Here is a 20,061-nt window from a genome sequence, read left to right on the forward strand (position 1 = left end):
TTTGTCCCCTCCTTTTCTCCCTCTATACCCACTCCATTGGTAAAGTCATATCCTCAAATGGGTTTTCTTACCACTGCAATGCAGATGACACTCAACTCATCTTTTCTTTCCCTCAATCAGATACCACATCTTCATGACCACTGCTCGTATCCTTGGGGTAACTATGGACAATTAACGGTCCTTCTTCTCACATGTGGCTATTGTGGCTCGTTCCTGCCGATTTCTTTTCTACAACAGCCGAAGGATTCAAACATTTCTGTCCACACAGGCTGCCCAGGTGCTTGTTCAGTCTCTTGTCATTTCGAGACTGGACTACTGCAACTCTCTGCTGGCAGGTCTTCCTCTAAACGCTATTCATCCACTGCAAATGATCCAAAACGCAGCTGCACAACGCGTGTTCAATTGGCCCAAGTTCTCCCACACCACCCCACTGCTGTGCTCCCTTCACTGGCTTCCAGTAGCTGCACATATCAGATTTAAAACACTGATGCTTGCCTACAAGGCCAAAAATGGACCATCTTACCTCAGAGACCTCATCACACCTCACACTACACCACGCTCTCGGAGATCCTCCAGCACTGCTCGACTGGTACCACCTTCTCTCAGAATGAGAGGTTAGTATACTTCAAGGCTCTTCTCTGTTCTGGCAGAAATGTGGTAAAGTCCCTGGCTATCTTCAAGCGACGATTGAAGACCTACCTCTTTCTGAAACACTTAAATGAGAACTTTCCAATTTTGCTTTGTAGAACTAAAGAGTTATATTTATATTAAGTTTGTAATCTTGCATAATCTTGGTGTAGATTTATTCATTGCTAGAGACTCGAGGCACTTTTGTACGCCGCTGTGGATAAGGGCGTCTGCTAAATGCCGCAAATGTAAATCTAAATGTAAAATATTGCCTCCTGCCAAACTTAATCGAGACGTGTTACGGCAATCAAATCCAAAACGAACTTTTTTTTTTTGCATAAAATGGCACATTTCCTTGGTTTGAACAAGTGATATGTTCTATTGTGATAAAAAAAAAATAGGTTTAGGAGATTTGCAGATCATTGCATTCAGTTTTTATTGACATTATACACAGTGTTCCAATTATATATTTTTTTGGAATCTGTCACATCTGTCACCGACAAACGCCGGTCAGTACGAGTCCATCGGTCATAAATATGGCATCATTTTATCCTTTCAATTCATTGGCCCGGTACATAATCCTTTGTATTCTGTGCCTATTCATGTCCAATTATTATCAAATAAAATTATATATATATATATATATATATATATATATATATATATATATATATATATATATATATAAGAAATCCACAAAGGCTTTAGTCAACATTTCCTGAATCACAGTCAGTACATTTAAAAATATGTGAAATAAACATGAAATCATATGGAAAATGCTCTTTGGTTACAGTATGGTCAAGAGTTATGAATTTGTACACAATTATTAAATACCATATACTGCATGTCCACAATCTGGTTCTCATGCATCGAATAAAATTACTTCAAGCATACCGTTCTTTATCATAAGTCATTTTTTAAGATATTTTACCATCTTCAGTGCACAGAAACCTGTATATTTACTGTCGCATCACATAATATTTCGAACATGTCAAAAAGTGGGGGTTAAATGTTAGACGCGTAAGGCGGTGTTATAAATAAGGAATGTAAATAAATTAGAATGTGTCTTCGATCGCAGCTCCAGGAGAAGCGGATTGTCCGAGGTTTTCACGAAGCAAGCATGCTCTCACGTTCTTTTGCAGCTGTGAATGAAAGAATGCAGAGGGATACATATTAAATACCATTCATACCATTGAATTTATGGCAGTAGAAAAAACAAAAAAAAGGGACAAATGATCGCTACCTGCACGACGTATGGTTGAATTGCTTCCTCCTGGCTGCGCACGGGCATGAAGGGTTTTTCCGGGTCGATGTTGCCTCTTTGGGAATACATTCGCATTTTTCCACGTCAATTTCACAATCCTCTGAATTTGCTTTGGTGGGAATTTCTGCAGGAACAGAAGAGCAAACTGATTGTTAAACCTTATGCTCGGGTGTTTCTGACGCTATGGAATTTTTTTTCGTAGCATATTTCAGTATTTGCTCTTTTGTTAATTTTAATTTTGTTTCTTTTTATTTACTCTTTTAATTATTTTATCACATGTCACTTTATTTTCTTTGGTTTATCGATTACTTTTTGATATTTGCACCATTTAAGGTAAAAATAATAATAAGTGCTTAATGTGTGCGAGTGGGCGAAAGTATAAGTCATATTTATGGTCAGTCATTTCGTTGCTAGCCTTTTAAGTAAGCTCTGTTTTTAGCTTTATAAGTTTCGTTTTCGGCCAGTGCACGTGCTTATTCATTGTGGCACGTGCTGATTATAAAAATAAATAAATAAAGAGCCATCTGGCACAATTCAATCATTACAATGAGAAAGTATCATAAATTTTGGAGATAATGGTGGCAGATGATAACACATAATACATTACCGCTAAATTGAAACCCCCAAGCGAGCAAAATAAACAAAAAACAACACAGTTGATTCCCGTTTTTTATTATATTTAGAAAATACTAGTTTTTATAGTCGTATCATTTTATTTTGTTGTATTTACCTGCCACACCTTAAAGGCCGGTCCGTGAAAATATTGTCTGACATTAATCTGGTCCGTGGCGCAAAAAAGATCGGGGACCACTGATCTAAACTATAAGAAAAAAGAATATAAAAAGGCTGTGTTTTTTTGCTGTAACTTAAGAAACCTCCATGGAACGGTCTGACTTTGTTTTTGAGGGAAAAACGCCTGGAGCGTCTTTTGTTTCCGATTTGAGTTTTTGGAGAACAAACTAAATTATTGCCTTTTATTGAAGAAATATAATACCTTCAACAGCACAGCGGTAAATTTCTTTTGAATCCTGACAAATATTCCCAGAAATAGTTTTGTTTTTAGATTAAAATAATATAAAAAAATTATTGTATCAGTTTGACAGGACTTCAGTGTGGTCATGAAAAACTGATGTACTGTATGATCTAGCTTGTCAAAAATAGATGGATGGATGGATGGATGGATGGATGGATGGATGGATGGATGGATGGATGGGTGGGTGGGTGGGTGGGTTTCATTTGCATAAAATATAACAATTTCAATAGTTAGCAAAATTATTATATTAATGAAGTATTAAATTTTTTTTTTAAATAAACACTTTCGTACGACATACAAAGAAAATATACAATAATACATACAAGAATCCAGGTTCTGCGATTTTCTGAACTATTACTGAAGAAACGAGTTCCAAGTGATAAGGCTTTCAAAAGTTTTTGCAAGAAAAAAAACGATGGCAAAAAATCAATAGTAAACCAAAAGCAAAAACTGGTTTCGAAAAGAAGTCCCTAAGTGTTCACATCATCACAAAAGGAACGCTCCGTAGAAACTACACAAAACGTTGAAATGAACACATGCGAGATCGGGAGATGTTTTGGTGCAAATGTACTTTGTTTGATGATCGCGAATGTTTTTTTGAGTTGCTTAGTAGCTCCTAGTTTTATAACAACACATGACTGTAAAAAGAACATTACTTATAATTACATTCCAGTGCTCATGTTAGTTCTCACTCTCCAGTGTTCTGTATTGTTTAAAGATTTATAATCACACTCTTGATGTCACCCAAATGAGGATGGGTTCCCCTTTTGAGTCTGGTTCCTCTCAAGGTTTCTTTCTCATAACATCTAAGGGAGTTTTTCCTTGCCACAGTCACCATGGCTGCTCTTCAGGGATAAATACACACCATTCACCTTGACTGTTGATTTCTGTAAAGCTGCTTTGAGACAATGTCTGTTGGGAAAAGCGCTATAGAAATAAACTTGACTTGACTTGACTTGCAGACAGAATTTGGAGTCGGTCATAATCCATATCAAGTGGATTGAAGGCTCCTTCCAAAGTCACAGCTCTAGGTTTCACCTTCATTATACTGGATGAATAAATCAATGGGTGTCCACTATAATTGTTTTGTAATTTATCTCTCCTTGTAAATTTCTACTGAATCACCATAAAGTGTTTATGCACATACCCTATCACTGTCTGGTATGCTAGCTAGCTGGTAGGGAAGGCGTCTGCAAACAAACCATCTCTCCATCTGTAGAGATGTACAGGGCCATCAAAACACACACAAATAGACTGAAATGCAGCTTCATTGCCAAAGCTGTAGCTGTCATCACACACTTCCCCACATCACTACCATCTCCCCTAAAAATCCCCCCTTCCTTTATGGCTAGTCAGGACCATTTTATACTAAGCTTTTGCTAACCCTTTGTTGCTACATGCACTAAAGTGCACTTTATGGCTTGTCACTTTACACAACGTGCAATATACAGTAATCCTCCACTTTACCTCGGTTGGAATCTGGCGCCCCCCCTGGTTTATCGCGTAATTGCTTTTGCCACATAACTAATTCGTTTGGCTGATTTTCCCGGTCTCTCGCGGAGAGCACGACAGACTAAAAAACTTATAGGAAATTGTTTTTATGGAGTTTTATGATCAAATAATGACGTTTAACAATAAAAAAAATAATTGTTCATTATAAAATGAAGTAAAATTAATACAGTAGCGTACCGTAAACATACAACTAGCATGTTTTTTTTTTTTTTTTACCAGAAAATACTCCCTAAAATTGTATAACAGCTTTACACCCTCTCGACATCTTGAGAGTTCGTTTCTCCAAGCATTCAGCTGAAATGCCGTGCCTCTTGTAAAGCTTCTTCACTAAAGCAGTTCAATCGGATTTAGGGGTGGTGACTGGGCAGGGCATTCCATGATAGAGAAACCGAACATTCGCTTACTCAATTATGCTAAAACAGTTTGGGCATATGCATCAAGCCATTGTCTTGTTGTATGGTGAAGTTGGATCCAATGAGCCACAGTCAAGGTGGAAGCACATGGCATTGAAGTATGGAACGATAGCTATGTTGATTTAGTATTCCTTTCACTTCCTGGAATAAGTCTCCAACTTTTCCTGCTTCTAAACAGACCCAAACTATTACACCCCCTCCATGTTTGAGTGTGAAGGTGAGGCAGTTTGCTTACATTATTTTTCCTGTTCTCTGTCTTAAATAAGTTCTTCTGTTAAAGCCAAAAATGTCAAAGTTGTACTCCACAGAACTATCCATTTCTTGTGTGTTTTTGGAACAAAAAATAAACCTGCATGTGTCTCAAAAACCAGAAAAGACATGGTGTTTCTAAACTTTGGAAAGCCACAGTATACAAGATTGTGTACGTTTGGTAACTGTATTTTTATTTATTTTATTTTTTTTTCACAGTTTTATACTTAAATACCCTTGTTGCTGTCTGAGAGTTGTTGTATAGTATACAATGATGAAGTACCTTACTTACTTAGTTACTTTGTTCTACAGCATTGATGATTTGAAAGCCAGGGTACTTTCGAGTTGAGTGTGGTTTGTACACTTCTATCCGTTCAAAGAAAGTCTGTTAGTGAAGAAGCTGTTTGACCTTGACAAAAAAATCAATTCCCCAAATTGTATTTTCTGAGGGCTGTCTTGGCAAAACATCGCTCTATTGGCGTTCTTTAAGTAAACCATGTCTGTAGGTGAAAATGAAGGGTGAACCAGAAAAAATACGGCCCTGTGCCACCCTTGAGACAGTTTCTATGGCCAGTGAGGCTGATAAATAGACATGATGAGTTTCTCTCGGCTATTTGCCGTAATCATCAGAAACTCGTCCTGTCCTAAATTCTCATTTCTTTTCAGAAGACTTGGGATTTTTAAAAAGCAACACTCCACTATGACCACATGGCTCCGATGCAATTTTCTGAAGCAGTACTTTGAGTTATGAATGGTAATGAGGCATCCGGGCGTTTTAGAATGAGGGAGCGGGGAATAAAATGGCCTATTCCCCATACTGAAAAAAGGTTATTTTTTGCTTATTTGTTACAAGTCAAGACTGTGAAAGTGAAGTCTGTCTATATCCAGTTTATTGTGGTACTGAAGATAGTGATGGAGGAAATGTAGGCTTTTGAGATGATCATGCGTTCGATATACCTCATTGTAGTCTTACTCCGAAGCTATTATCGTTTTTTTTTTCCCCTGACACATATTTCAAATGGTCCACCTTGATACACCATCACAATCGATGAACTCTGCTGCCTGATTTTTTGATAGCATCACTAATCATCTCAAGCCTTGGGCATTGTGAACCATGTACTGTTCTAGACCAATATGATTTTCTGGTGGTTAGAGGTCATTTTAAAACGTTGGTCATATTCAAGCCTTTTCCTTTTGTATAGAAAAAAAAGCCTATAAGGGCAGAATATATGAAAGGAGCTTATGTAGCCGTCCATCATACAATATTTTTGTTTAAAAAGTATAAAAATTGGTGTCTGACTTTCGAGCAGCTTTTACAGCTGAGTAGTGTTTTTTCATTTCTAAATTTTCCCCAATGGATAATATTTCCCAATCGATAAGTTCAAGAGCTATGGATTACGGTCTTCCATACTGTCTTTTAAATAGCATATAAAACCAGGAGGCATGCATTTCACTTCATTTCTATATTCCTTCATTGCAAGATGTTTCTGGGAAAGGAACAGGAAAGTGTTACAGATCGGCACTGGGCACAGTCTTACTCCAAATGAGATTGTAATTCTGTAGCTTTGGCTTTATTAAACACCTCAGCAAGGTTATGCTGTGCACATTGGGACAGTTATTATGGCATAGAAAAGAGACTGACTTGGTAAGTGGAGCCATGGGTGGTGTTAGAGAACTTTTTTTCTTCACCCCTCTGCCAGTCAGGTGATCTATGACCAGAAAGTAGTGAAGTATTAGCTATAATCAATGGAGTTACTTTCTTGTTTAAATGGATTGTTTACAGCAGGGGTCCCCAGGCCAACAGGCCACAAACCGGTACCGGGCTGTAGATCATTTTGGTATTGGACCGCACAGAAAAAAGAAAAATATAATTTTTTTTCCCCCCAGTCTGTTGGGTGGTTTACTTTTTTTTTTTTAAGACCACTTCCACCTGTGCCAATTTCCCACATTTGTTTCAGGTTTCAGTTGCAGTTTTTTTTTTAAATAAAGCTCCCACTGATTCTACATTATGTTAAGTTACATGTTCATTATATAGGTAATTTAAGGAGTCATTAAATTATATATGTATACTAGTAATAAAATATAGACGTTATTGCTCATGACAATACCACCCCCAACCCCACGGACACAAACCCCTCCCACACCCCTGGTCCAGGTCCGTCTTGCATTAAACTGGTCCATGATGCTATATAGGTTGAAGACCTTGTCTCTACACATGTATTGCTCTATGAAGACACAGACTTGAATCAACTGCAACTAAAAGAGGGAGTCGTTTTTGTTAGGAAGTCCATTTAGCAGATTTATACGACCTACGCTTCATTTTTTATCCATGGATTCCTGAGCTGGATTGGCTTATTTTCACACCATTTGACCCGATCGTCTATTTGGCAGTTTTAGTGACGTCAAACATGCTGAAACTTCTCAGCATTGACTTGTTCAGGCAAAAGTTACAATGAGCATTTGGTAGATGGTAGGAAATATTCCAACAAACATTTGTGTTTTTTTTACATCAAATTTTCCAATTGCAGGCACCATACAAACTCATTTACACATAAGAACAATTAAGTCTGCCTATGTGTATGTTTTTATAAGTTGGGAGAAAAACAAGAGTACCCAGAAGAAGTTCGAAGAGAACAGACGGTAGCTTGATTTCAGGATAAAACTGGGGATTGTGGAGCCGTGGGGGTGGCAACGCTCATACACCCAGCACACAAACCTCCAGTCAATTCCCTGCAAATGCGAATGCTAATGAAAGTGAATAGTGAATTCTCTGACCTTGTTTGCTAGCAGGATAAGGCACACACCGATCCTCCATGCAATCCCATATGAGCCCTCGCTCACATAGTCGTCTGGATTCTTCCGACTGGCGAATGGGAAAACACCTGTAGTTGGATTTGCACCAAAACACACACACAGAAATGAGTTCGGTGATGAAGCTGGGCACTCCACACATGTGACACTGTGCTGACGATAAGGGGCTGGGTTGTGGATGTTCACAGCCTTAATCAGTCTAGGAGACTTTCCAAAGATCTCTTCCAGAAACAGACTGTCTTAATGAAATCACTATCTCCATCTACTATTACTTTGGCAGTGTGGATCCGTCAGATTACGAAATGTAGCCGAAATGATTATTAGGCCATATTGTGTCCAGACCACAAAACATCTGTCTGTGAACATTTATAACAATAATGACCAAAAAATAAATAAATGGTATGACTAGATCTTGTATGACGCCAGTGAAGTAAAGGCAGCGTGCTAATTTGAGATAATGAAGTCGATACTGACCCATTCTTCCTGTGGGGCAGAGCATGTCTGCGAATCATCTGCGGTTCCTGGCATCTACACTCTGTGTGGTTGGCAACCCTGATCAGCATCGGCTCAGGCCCGTATTTAAACGGCACCACGCTCAAAAGCTGAAAGAGACAGAGCCACCAACAACAACAACAAAAGATTTAATAGCCAACGCCAACAATACGATTACTGAGAACGATGAAAAACACCTTTATAATTAAATTAATAATCTATTTGTCCTCTTTTCTATTATATCTATATCCAAAAATCCATATAGGGTCAAATATTCAGGTGACTATACAGAGAGCACATGGTAATTCTAGAGAAATGTGTAAAGAGGCAAACTAGATAACTAATTCATATTGTACAGTACTTTTTTTTTTCGGTTTCGGACTTTCAGGATTTCCTGTTAGAGCACAGTATTAATAGTTCCAACAATAATGCAAATAGTCCAGGTCCGGAAGCTGCAAAGCATCCCCAGACCATCACACTACCACCACCATTTTTGATTGATTTGATTAATTGTTAAAATGAATGAACCCTTCTTATGGAATTCTGTGTTTTATTTAACGGGAGCACACCTTCCAAAAAGTATACCTTTTGTCTCATTTGTATGCAAAATATTTGCCCAAATGTCTTGGGGATAATCAAGATGTTTTTGTGGGGAAATGTAAGTCGAGCCTTTGTTTTCTACTTGCTGTAGCTTTTACTTCAGAACTCTCCCATAGATGCCATTTTTGCTTATTAATCTCTTTCTTGTTGCTGAACCCTGACCTTAACTGAGGCAAATGAGGCCTGTAGTCCTTTAGATTTTCTGGGTTCTTGTATGAGCTCCCGGATGAGACGTTGTTGTGGTGTTGGAGTAATTCTGGTAGGCCGACAACTCCCATGAAGGTTGAACCCTGTTCTAAGCTTTCTCTTAGCGGATTATGGCTCTCACAATGTTTCGCTGTAGTCAAACTATCATCGGTAGCTCTAAATACCGATGTGTTCACGCGTTCGCCTTGCAGTCCAAATCCTATTTAAAGCACAAATCCAGGTCATCTAAGAAATGGCTTAAAGCCATTGAATGTTGAACCGAGATCAACCGAGATTTGGGAAGCCGTAATCAGAGACAAACATGTGGAATGACAGAGACCTGGAGCATTTTTGTACTAAAAAAGAGGAATATTAGTGCTAAATCAAGTAGACAGTGTTGTGCTCAGGGTGCTTAAACAAAGTGTTAATGAAGTAGTGCATTTTTTTCCTATTTTTCGCAAATAAATCACGATTGTATCAAATTTTTTGTCTGGGTGTTAAACATATACCCTTGACATGATCAGTAATTCCTGACGGTACACAGGAATAATCCTGTATCCTGTAAAATACCACAATAAAAATCGCTTGAGGGTCATGTGGTTGGTAAAGTAACGTCGCATTATATCAAAAATCATATTTCAATTAGTTCCTATTGCCATAAGTTGCCATAGTCTGGGCATCTCTGATTTAGAGGTAATAAACTGTATAAAAAAAAAAGCGCTGTAAAAGCAGAAGTGGTATAGAAAATGAGAGATCAGTACTATTTTGTCGACGTAGGTGGTGCTCGTGTTGCGGCACGTGACGCCTTCTTTGTTGCAGCAGCCGCTACATCTGTACACGGAGACACACGGCGGCTTGAAGAACATGTCGTTGTTGGTGCCGAGCTCCTGAGCCGCATCCACGCAAGTCTCCCGGGGCATGCACTGCGTTTTCTGCCACTCTTCATCAATGGCTAGGGAGAAAGAAAGAAAGAAAAAAAGCATATATAGAGTCATTAAACAGACCTTCAATTTCAAGAGGGTTCAGACAGACAGACAGACAGACAGACATTTTAATGCTAACAAAATGCATACGTCTTTCTTTTCCTTTCCTCTTAATAAATATTGCTTTACATCATATGCCATCCTGCGAGTCCAGCTTTATAAAGGGTCCAGAAATTGTTGACCGATGCTCTTTGTAACATCGCCAAGATCTTGCTAATCTCCCAACACCATCTCTTCCCAACCCTGCAGCTCAGTATGTCTCAACAGCCCTTACCTATATTTCCTCATTAGCTGAAAGTGTACTCAATGTATGAATCGATGTGGCTTCTTCATTGTTCCTCCAATTGACCCATGAAGATTTTGTATTTCTTTTTTCTTGGCCCCTTTAATTTTTTGACTTTCTTCCCAGTTCAAACAGCATCTAATTTTGTTTGATATCATCTATATAACCGGGTGCAACACATGTAATTCAGGACAAATGTTTCATTGTTTAACCTGTGTTTATGTATGTGTGTGTGTTTATATATCTGTACTGCTACCTTTGAGTACCTCCAGACTGTAAGAGTTGGCAGCAAAGCGTGTGAATCTGTGCGATCCCACTGAGGCCGAACGGAATTCTGGGAAAGCGGCCGAGTCGATGTGCTTCAGCTTTAGACGACACCTCCACAGCTTCCAGTCTGGAAAGTCGGTCAACATGAGCAGCTCATCCAGGCTAGCAGCTGACCTGATGTCCTTCTCCCACTTCTCCTGGTTTATGTCCTGCATGAAGATAATGACTAATGACTGGAAGACTCAGACTAAGAAAAAGGCCAATAATGTTTTCAAAGACTTTTTTTTAAATAACAAATACAAGAAGAATGTGCTGAGTTTCACCACAAGAGGGAAGCAGAAGCACGTTTAAATGCTAACACACAGATTTTTTTTTTCCCCTCAAAAAAGATAATCGGACCATCTGACCTAGCAATGTAGGTTTATTCATAGATATATAAATTAGAATTTATTGTGTTGCATGCGAATAAGTTGCAATGAAACACATATAGTTTAATAATCTCACTGCAGGAATGATCCATGATGTCACTTATTAGGTCCTTCACTCTTCATATATCAGATATTATCCCAAAAAATTATGTGTGTGTGTGTGTGTGTGTGTGTGTGTATATATATATATATATATATATATATATATATATATATATATATATATATATATATATATATATAAACTTTTGCCAAGATTTTGGAACAATACTGTATAAAATGCTTAGAATTTGATTTCAAGCACACGATTTTCTCTTCTCACATACAAATGCAAAGTGCATACAACTATCGTTCTTTTCTTTCAACAGCTTTCAGATCTCACCCCAATGTTTCTGGGAGTGGCTCTGGATCTATTACAAGCCTGTCCAGGATAAGTGAGTGAGTCATTATTCAGATCCGAGACAAGCTACACTTGTTAATTGCAGCCACATTAGACCCAAAGGGAGAAGGGGGGGGGAGGCAAATGTAGCTCATTTAACAAATACTAGTGTCATAGATTAAGTCAGTGGCTGGGCCTTCATTGAAAGAAAAAAAAAAAACAATGCGTCACGCGGTATAATTCATTGTTTTTCTCGGTCAGGGATTAAAGCGTTTCCAAGAGTCGATCCACAACGCACCATATACGAGGGCAGATGTTCCTGCGTTTACTTTATCATCATTAATGAGGTTGATTGGCTCAGAACTGTCGTCTCTTTCTCTTTCCTATACAAAGCAGCATCTGGAACGAGACACCGGCACACAGATCATCCTTTGAGAGCAAGCCCACCCGAAACAGCTGGGACACGCAATCCATGCTGGAACATGAATCCATTAGCTCAGAGTGTGGAGCGCATTTCCCCTCGGACCTGCTCGGATGCGCAGAAAAAAAGCTCACTGACCAAAAGTTAGGATATCAGCATGAGCAGAGATCTTTTAAAACCCATTCACAAACGGCATCAGATCATCGAGGGGCCTGGAAGCAGCAAGTAGCAACAAATCTTTTAGCTTTCGGATTTCAGACATCACGATTGCTCAGCTTTGCCAAATGATTAGCGAAAGCTGGAGGATTTTTAACAGGCAAGCCTTTTGGAAACTGAATGAAACATGGATGGTCCTAGACTCATGTTTAGTCCAGGAAGCGCAGTTTACAGTATAGTTAAAGGATAAGGGAGGAAATGTGGGTGGTCCGACTGCAGATTACGGGGTCCGGAAAACACAACTACAACGCAGAATGTTACAGAAACTCTACAGAATGTTACAGAAAGTAAATCGCGAGGTTGGAATGAAAAATTAAGTTCACAGAGAAGACAGAACCTCAGCCCGAAGCCATACTTTGTTGGATTTCCAAATAAGTCTTAAAATGCACTCCAGTGGCATGAGGGGAAAAACAATACAAAAACCAAAGCTCTGGCCATCAGGTCCATCCAAAATCCCTAAACCACAACCTCAATAAAAAAAAGCACAGCCAAACCCTTGTACCATTAGCACTCGACACCGTGTCCTACGAATGAAACGGCTTCAAAGCAGATTGCAATAACGGCTTGGCGTCCAGTGTGTTTACTACACACTAAGTGGATCTGACTTGGACGAGAACCCTGTCATGGATTTGTGAGATTGGAAAGTCGCAGGGATGCAGATGAGCTTTTGAGGGGCTTCAGGAAAGGCAGAAAGAAGGGGTGGCTGAGAAAGAGATAGCAAAATAGCTAAAAGTAAAAAAATTTAAATGGCGTTATCCCCATAATGAAATTGAGGTGGAGACCTTTATCACATGCGCTTTAAACATTTCCGCTAGTACTCCAAAGTCACGTCGAGCGCACACACACAAACACAACACACTGAGCATAGGCCCTAAGTATATTGGACGCCTGCCTCTCTGTTACACATTACCCAGCCTTTAGGTAAATACACACTTGTTTACTACAACTGCAAACAATCTGTTTGCATTTGAACAAACCTGGACGTAAGCAAAGGTCGCATTATGATTATAGAGATCCGTGTACCACAGTCTCCTTTTCGAGACTTCATGAGATCAGAAGAACTATGCAGTATGACCATTGAAGGACATTAATATCACTATGGACTTTAGTCCATAGTTTGAAACAGCTCGGTTACCAGGTCAGTTTATCTAGTTCAGTTACTATGGCAACTGTGACTCTAAACTGTTTGCTGGAACTAAAAAGAAACTTGGTTTAAAGCCCCAGTTTTCTAATTGGGTGATATATAATATGTCATTTTTCCCATGTGGTTGTGAAGCTCAACCCACCATCATACACACTGTAGAGTAAATCAATTAGGTTTTATAATATTTATCTCTTTTTTTCTTAGAGAAATGCCCCACTGGGACTATAGACAGGGACGATATGATTAAAGACATCCTAAGGACATGAGGCTCAGTGGGACACAATGAGGTAGAAACTTTCCTTTTAACTGTTTTCATTCCCGGACCTCCTCTGCCCTGTGTATTGCAAATCCTGGAAGTCTCCTTGGCTAGAGTGCAGCAATCAGAGAGAATGAAGAGCAGCTGGGAGAAGATAAAAGGAATTGCTAATTGATACCAATCTCCTCCTTTATACCACTCGCTCTCCAGTTCAACTTCTCATCCAAGACAAATACCAAGGGGAGACCTCAAGCACATAATCCTTGCAAACTCAACATCTTTTCATCACTTTTTACCACTTGCCTCCTCCAAGCAAACCATTAATAAATACCCATATTCCTACACTAATCTTATTATTCTAGTTGATCAAATTCATATGAAACTAACCCCCTGGCCATATTTAAGTAACCAAATTGACTTCAAGTGCAAGATAAGCAACAGTTTTATTATGCAGTGTGAGCTGTGTTTGCTCGAGGCGACTGAACTGGCAGCTTATCAAAACTCGATGTCAAACCTGCACAAGCATGTTGAGGTAAGTTAATAATACTTTTACGGTATTATTAAATACCGTGTCTTTCTTTTTTTTAACCCCGTCAGGACCCAATAATTGGGATTAAAATGTACAGAAAGCACAAAAGAGAGGGCGCTATGTTTTAGACTCTTCATGCATCCGTTTTACACAGTGCTCATGGTCTTTTAGTTGTCATAATGTGACGAGTTCTGAGGCATTGCTGTATTTTTAGTTACCGTAATTGTTGTACTGTTGTATATTTCTGGTTTGTACCAGGATTGGAATTTAACACTAGACTTGGGGCAAAAATATGAATACACTTTTATTTTTTTTGTCACGATTTAAGTGTCATGAAATAAGTGAAGTGTACTATTTCAGAGTAGATCTGTTGATGCGGCATCAGATTTGAGCGTTACTGTATAACACACTTTTGTTAAGAATGCAGCGTCCAATCGAATTGGTTTGATTCGTCACTGATAAAACCGCCGGTTGTTAACACAACTTTCAATTCTCTCATTACAATGAATTACATTATAACAGATTTTTTTGTGTGTGCGTAACTCACATTAGACTAATCATGGACTGTTTTTATTTTTGCATTGCACTTTTCAACTAGTTTGAACTACACTTGAATCCCCCACCCCACCCCCTGCTGTTACAAAGTAAATTTAATATATTGAGTAAATTTAAAATGAGCTACTTTTACTTTAGATTTTTAGACCAATAACCTGTACTATACTTTCAAATTTGAGTGAAGTAACAGTACGTTAACTCGTGTATAATATATGAATACTTTTTCCACCTCTGCTCACCAGACTGAGCAGGTTTACATCCCTGGAGATGCATCCCCTTGCCAAGATCTTGTGATCTCTCCGGGAAACTCTTGGCACTCACCATTTGTGAGAACTGCACAGTTTAGGAGTATTCCTGGACAACCAACAGTTCCTCATACCATTAAAGGACAAACTCAGGAGCAACATGAGGATTAACCAATCATTTCTACTCACAAAAACCACTCGGGTGCTTGTTCAGACACTTGTAATTTTGACTCCAATAGAGCATCTTGTACTACCATCAAGAATCCTCTCTGTACTGGTGGCCAGGTGGTAGAACCAAATCCCCCTGGCTCACTGGTCACAGGTTGTGCTTAACAAAGACTAAAGAACTACCGCTTCACCACCTAAATAAACCATTTGTTTTAAAAAATAGAAAAGAAAAACCTGTATCCTCCCCAGCAGGGGTTTTAAACAGATGCTACTCTGTAAACAGGGTGAACTAAATACCACCAAATACTCAGCAATGAATAAGGACATCGGCTCAAGGCTGGAAATAACCATAGATGCGATCTACAATAATTATTTCTCAGATTAACTGTTTCAAATAAAGACTCAAGACCCCCTTCATTTAAATTTATTTTGTGAAAGACCCATATACAGTATAAACGTTGTGGTCAACAGGCAGAAAGTCCATTGCTGTGGAAGGATGGTGGTTTATTTTTATATAAGAGAAAGTCACTGCCAGCAACCTTGGGGTGACCAAGGTCTCCTTTATAACATCAAAAGTTGTCAGCCATTTCTGTCAACACAGGACAATCAGATGCTTGTTCAGTATTTTTTATTTTTTTTAGGCTACTGTAACTTGGTCCTGTACTTTCAAGCACTATTCAACGTCTACAATCTAGAATGCATCCGCACAATTTGTTTCCCCGCACTATTGCCGCTATGCCACCCTCTATACCACGCGCTACTGATTTTCTGAAGTTACCAGCATCAGATTTTAACCACTGTTTACCTGCAAAGTCAAAAATGGACCTACAATCTTTTAGCACTCATAGACGGGTCCCACTATGGATGTAGTGAGGGAAGACATGCAGGTAGTTGGTTTGAAAGAGGCAGATGTAGAGGACAGGGGGGTATGGAGACGGATGACCCGCTGTGGTGACCCCTATTGGAAGAAGCCGAAAGGAGGAGGGGGAGACTATCTCTCAGGGTATGAGGAAGGTATGCATGAAGACTTCAGTTTAAGTTTAAGCATCAAGTTGGTAGAATGAACCAGTGTCAATATGCATTTATTGATAGTATTGTGAAAGCACTTCTTTGATTGTTTTGGTTAAGGCGTCTGCCAAATGCCATAACTGTATAACTTTTATGTAGCATCAGGGTTCTGGAGGAACGTTGTTTCATTTCACAGTGTATTGCATCAGCTATATATGGTTGAAATGACAATAAAAACTTCTTGACTTGACTTGAAGTAAAAGAACACCCACTGCTCTGAGACTGCGCTAGCAACTTTGCTATTGCAAGCTACGTTGGTGGCGAACCCCTACCCACTTTATGGTTTTTGTCCTCCTTGATGATGGTTACAAAATTAAACAAAATTAAAATTTTAAAAAGTCCTGAAATTTAGTTTCAATCAAGGACAAGGTGCAAATGTAAGGATAAATATACACTTTAGCCATAACATTAAGCCCACTTGACTATTATAAACATGTCATGTTGCTTAAAACATTCTTGAACGAATTGGAAAAAAAGTCACCAGAGAGTGGTTAGTATTTTTTTTACCAGCCAAGTGGCTAGCCACCCCTAGCGATCACCACCTACCACCCTGTTTCCTTTGCTGAGGATGGTGCTATACCTCTCTGCCCCATTAAGGATGCCATTTTGTTTCCCTGTCCCACTGAGGACATTGCTCTTCCTTACCTTCAGCTGAGGGTGTCTACCTTCCTCCCTGTTTTGCTGAGGAAGTCATTTTTCCTCTCAGTGGACCTTTGATCGGATCCCAGAAAAGGCACAATTACAGATTCTAGCATTGCCATTGGCATCACTCCGTCTCTTGGCTTCTCTTTGGATGTCACTTGGACTTTGGCTGTGGACGTCGTTCAGCCTACCTACTCTGCCGAGGTCATTACGTCTACCACTTCTGCCCTCTCTAGCTTCGCAGAGAACACAGCTCCCACTCTTGCTTTGCAAAGCAATTTGCTCCCCCCTCAGGCTCTATCTCATCCTTTATGGTTATTGTTAGGCTTACTATCAGGTTATGGTTTTCTTGTTTATGCTTCACGTTTGTTTAGTGTTTGGTTACTGTATTTTGTACATTCGCACAATAAAGTTCATCTGCACAAAATAGGCTAACTTGGTGTGGCAAATCATAGAATGTACGTCTATGAAAAACTTATTTAATAAATACTTATTTAATTATTTAATTTATTTATGGTTATTTGTTCTAAATCAAGATCTTGATGTCTGCAGGCTTGCTTCCACCCAGAAAATTTCCCCAAATCACGAATGGGGCACCGTGAATCCTGGCCTAATGGAATTCTAATTGCACTTGTTGCAATAAAAAAAAGAATCAGTAGAGTTAAATTGGACAAATGTGTTCACTTCCCTTGAACGTGAAACATTTAGAAAGTCCAGATCATGTGGAATTTGGCTCAGTGGTATGTTTGGGGTTTTGCAAAATACATTTGATGATGAGTCACAATTGGTAGCCTGCAGATTTAGTTTTAGGTTGTTTTTGTTTATCAGGAATCTGTTTTTAGGTGCTACCCTTGATGAAATTTCAACATTTAACACGAATAGACTTAGGTTACAGTCAGAATACTAAAGTGGATTAATCTTGATCATGGGAAATTTTAATCTGATGCAGGTGTGAATGAGTAAAGTTGGGTATAAGTAAGAGGTCAGAATACTGAAAGTGGATTAATCTTGATCATGGGGAATTCTAATCTGATGCAAGTGTGGATGAGTAAAGTTGGGTATGAGTAAGAGGCCCAAGTATATGTGGTTGAATTTCATGGCTGTTTTGAACTACCACCTGTAACCATGAACCCACATTTTATTTATTTTATTTACTATGGGATTAATTTATATTGTTCCTATTTTGTTATTGTCTGAATATATATATATATATATATATATATATATATATATATATATATATATATATAGTGACTCACCATCATAAGCATTAAACACTTTATTAGCATTATTCTTCATGTTCTTAGAATGTATAGCCTGAATCAATAAGAGAATTGAAATACAACCATGAGGACTTCTTCATCTCTACACTCGGAGCCCCATCAGACCACATGCGCCTAAAATGAATGGATTCTGTTTCTCCTCTGTTGAAATAGCAGTGAATTATAGTGACGGATGTTTAAGACTGAAACACATGCACACCCACAGACCAGAATTGGGACACCTGACTTTTCCAGCCAAATGTGGCTCTTCCCCAAACTGCTACCACAAAATCAGAGGCACACAATTGTAAAAAATGTCTTTTGTCTTTCACTTGAAGTACAAGACCCAAACCTGTTCCAGCATGACAATGCCAGCTCAATGAAAATATGTTGTACATGAATTGTAGTGGAAGATCTTGAGTGGCCTGCTACAGATTTCTGACCCTAATCCTATTGAATAGCTTGGAGGGGTAAACTCTTAAGATGACAGCAGCCCAGGCCTCCTCATTCTACATCAGAACCTGACTTTACTAAAGCCCTTGTGGCTAATTGAGCACAAATCTCCACAAGCCCATTCCAAAATCTAGTGGAATATCTTTTCAGAAGAGTGGAGGTTATCAGAACTGGACTGAATTTGGAAATTGGATTTTCAAAAAGGATGTGGTCCGTCCATATAGTGTACACTAGATACACTAGTAATTAAATTTTAATGAGTATGCCTAATAAAGGATTGGGTCACAGCTGTTGCACAGCTGGCTAATCCATCGGTTATACTATTCTCCAGACAAGATATACAAGCGTATAGGGAAATTCTTACAAATTTGAAATGAAATCTCTAGTGACGTTGTTGGGGAATTGCCTTTTTCTTTACCATGTTTATTTATATACCACTTCTCAATTTGAGCTGAAAATGTATGTACATATGGAATCACTAATGTACTATTTATACATATTTAGGGTTACTACCAGTTTGGACCCACTAATATAAATTTGCAATATTCTAGGAGGATATTAGTGGACCCATGAATGAATTAGAGTCTATGGGAGTAGTTGGCTGGGGGGAAGAGTAAGATTTATAAACATTACTCACTCTGATGGAAGCCAGGACATCCGTCGCAAGCAGCAGTAGTCTGACATATGCAAGCAGCAGCACGTGAAGCCAAATGGAAAGCAGAGTCCGCATGTTGTACGTCTCCTGGCCTCTGGGGTCCAATCTATCGACGGATTACTACAACTACAAACTAGCAGTCCCTTTTACACACAGGAAATACGCAGTACTCAGAGTTTTCCAAGACTCCCCCCCACACACACACATTCAAGGTCACTTTGTTTTACACATACGCAAGGACAAATCGGATGGTTCCTCTGTACAGACAGAGTAGACACCTCAGGAGCCAAATGGAGTTTCCTGTTTTAACCAAGCTGAAGTAAAAAAAAAACAAAACAAGCCACACACATCTGGGAGTGCTTTAAATCTTCCTCAGTCGGAGGAGAAATCCCTTCCTTTGCTCTTTTGCTTTAATAATTCAAAAGGAATCCATCCTGGATTTGGCATGGGTGTTCAGAGATGGCACACCCACCCCACTGCTGCACCGTGAGCGAACTTTCATGCATGTGTGCTCGGCGTATGTCCGTGCGCAGGAGACCAGACGAACGATCCGGTACGGAGCTCAGATCTTCCCATCTGCAGCCACGTGCACGCTGGTGGCAGACAGGCAGGCTGGCATATCCGTATCCCATTCGAGCTGCTGCTGCGCAAAGCTCCTCATTCGCTCCTCATGCATACACACAAGCAACATGTGGTTTTAAATGTGAACCAGACCAGCATGCAAAAGAGAGAGGGGGGATGGGGGGGTGGAAGAGAGACGGGGGAAAAAAGAAGGCTGGAATCCCATCCCTAACACAGCAAGGCTACGCAATAAGAGGCAGGGCAAAAGCTGAGTCATTGCTTCACATGTATATGCATGTGTGTGTTCGTCACATCATCTGAGTTTCAGTAAACGAATTGGAAATACAACACGACGACGG

General features: G+C 39.3%; 2 protein-coding genes across 10 annotated transcripts in view; one reads left to right on the plus strand and one right to left on the minus strand.

Moving 5' to 3' along the window:
• Positions 1–1,319: 1,319 nt before the first annotated feature.
• Positions 1,320–19,900, minus strand: vegfd (vascular endothelial growth factor D). 2 transcript variants are annotated; one of them, XM_046840910.1, is made up of 7 exons: positions 19,124–19,900; positions 10,710–10,929; positions 9,949–10,139; positions 8,384–8,511; positions 7,874–7,980; positions 1,871–2,015; positions 1,320–1,769 (listed from the first exon to the last, which is right to left on the minus strand). In XM_046840910.1, the coding sequence occupies exons 1-7, from the start codon at positions 19,214–19,216 to the stop codon at positions 1,754–1,756; spliced, it is 900 nt and encodes a 299-aa protein (XP_046696866.1). In that variant the 5' UTR covers positions 19,217–19,900; the 3' UTR covers positions 1,320–1,753. The 2 variants fall into 2 exon arrangements, with proteins under 2 accessions (XP_046696866.1, XP_046696867.1); XM_046840911.1 differs by lacking the exon at positions 19,124–19,900 and adding an exon at positions 13,608–13,682.
• Positions 13,754–20,061, plus strand: part of LOC124380131 (cytoplasmic tyrosine-protein kinase BMX-like) — a 51,589-nt gene continuing 45,281 nt past the window's right edge. For 7 of the 8 annotated variants that reach the window (XM_046840901.1, XM_046840902.1, XM_046840903.1 and 4 more), the window contains exon 1: positions 13,754–14,096. Coding sequence is in view for 2 of the 8 variants with exons in the window: in XM_046840899.1 (XP_046696855.1) it covers positions 13,941–14,096 (156 nt within the window). In the remaining 6 variants the exon portion in view is untranslated. The remainder of the gene's footprint in view (positions 14,097–20,061) is intronic. The other variant, XM_046840906.1, reaches the window with a different exon arrangement.

Source organism: Silurus meridionalis, chromosome 26 (assembly GCF_014805685.1).
Source record: "Silurus meridionalis isolate SWU-2019-XX chromosome 26, ASM1480568v1, whole genome shotgun sequence".
In the NCBI taxonomy this organism is placed as follows: Eukaryota; Metazoa; Chordata; class Actinopteri; order Siluriformes; family Siluridae; genus Silurus; species Silurus meridionalis.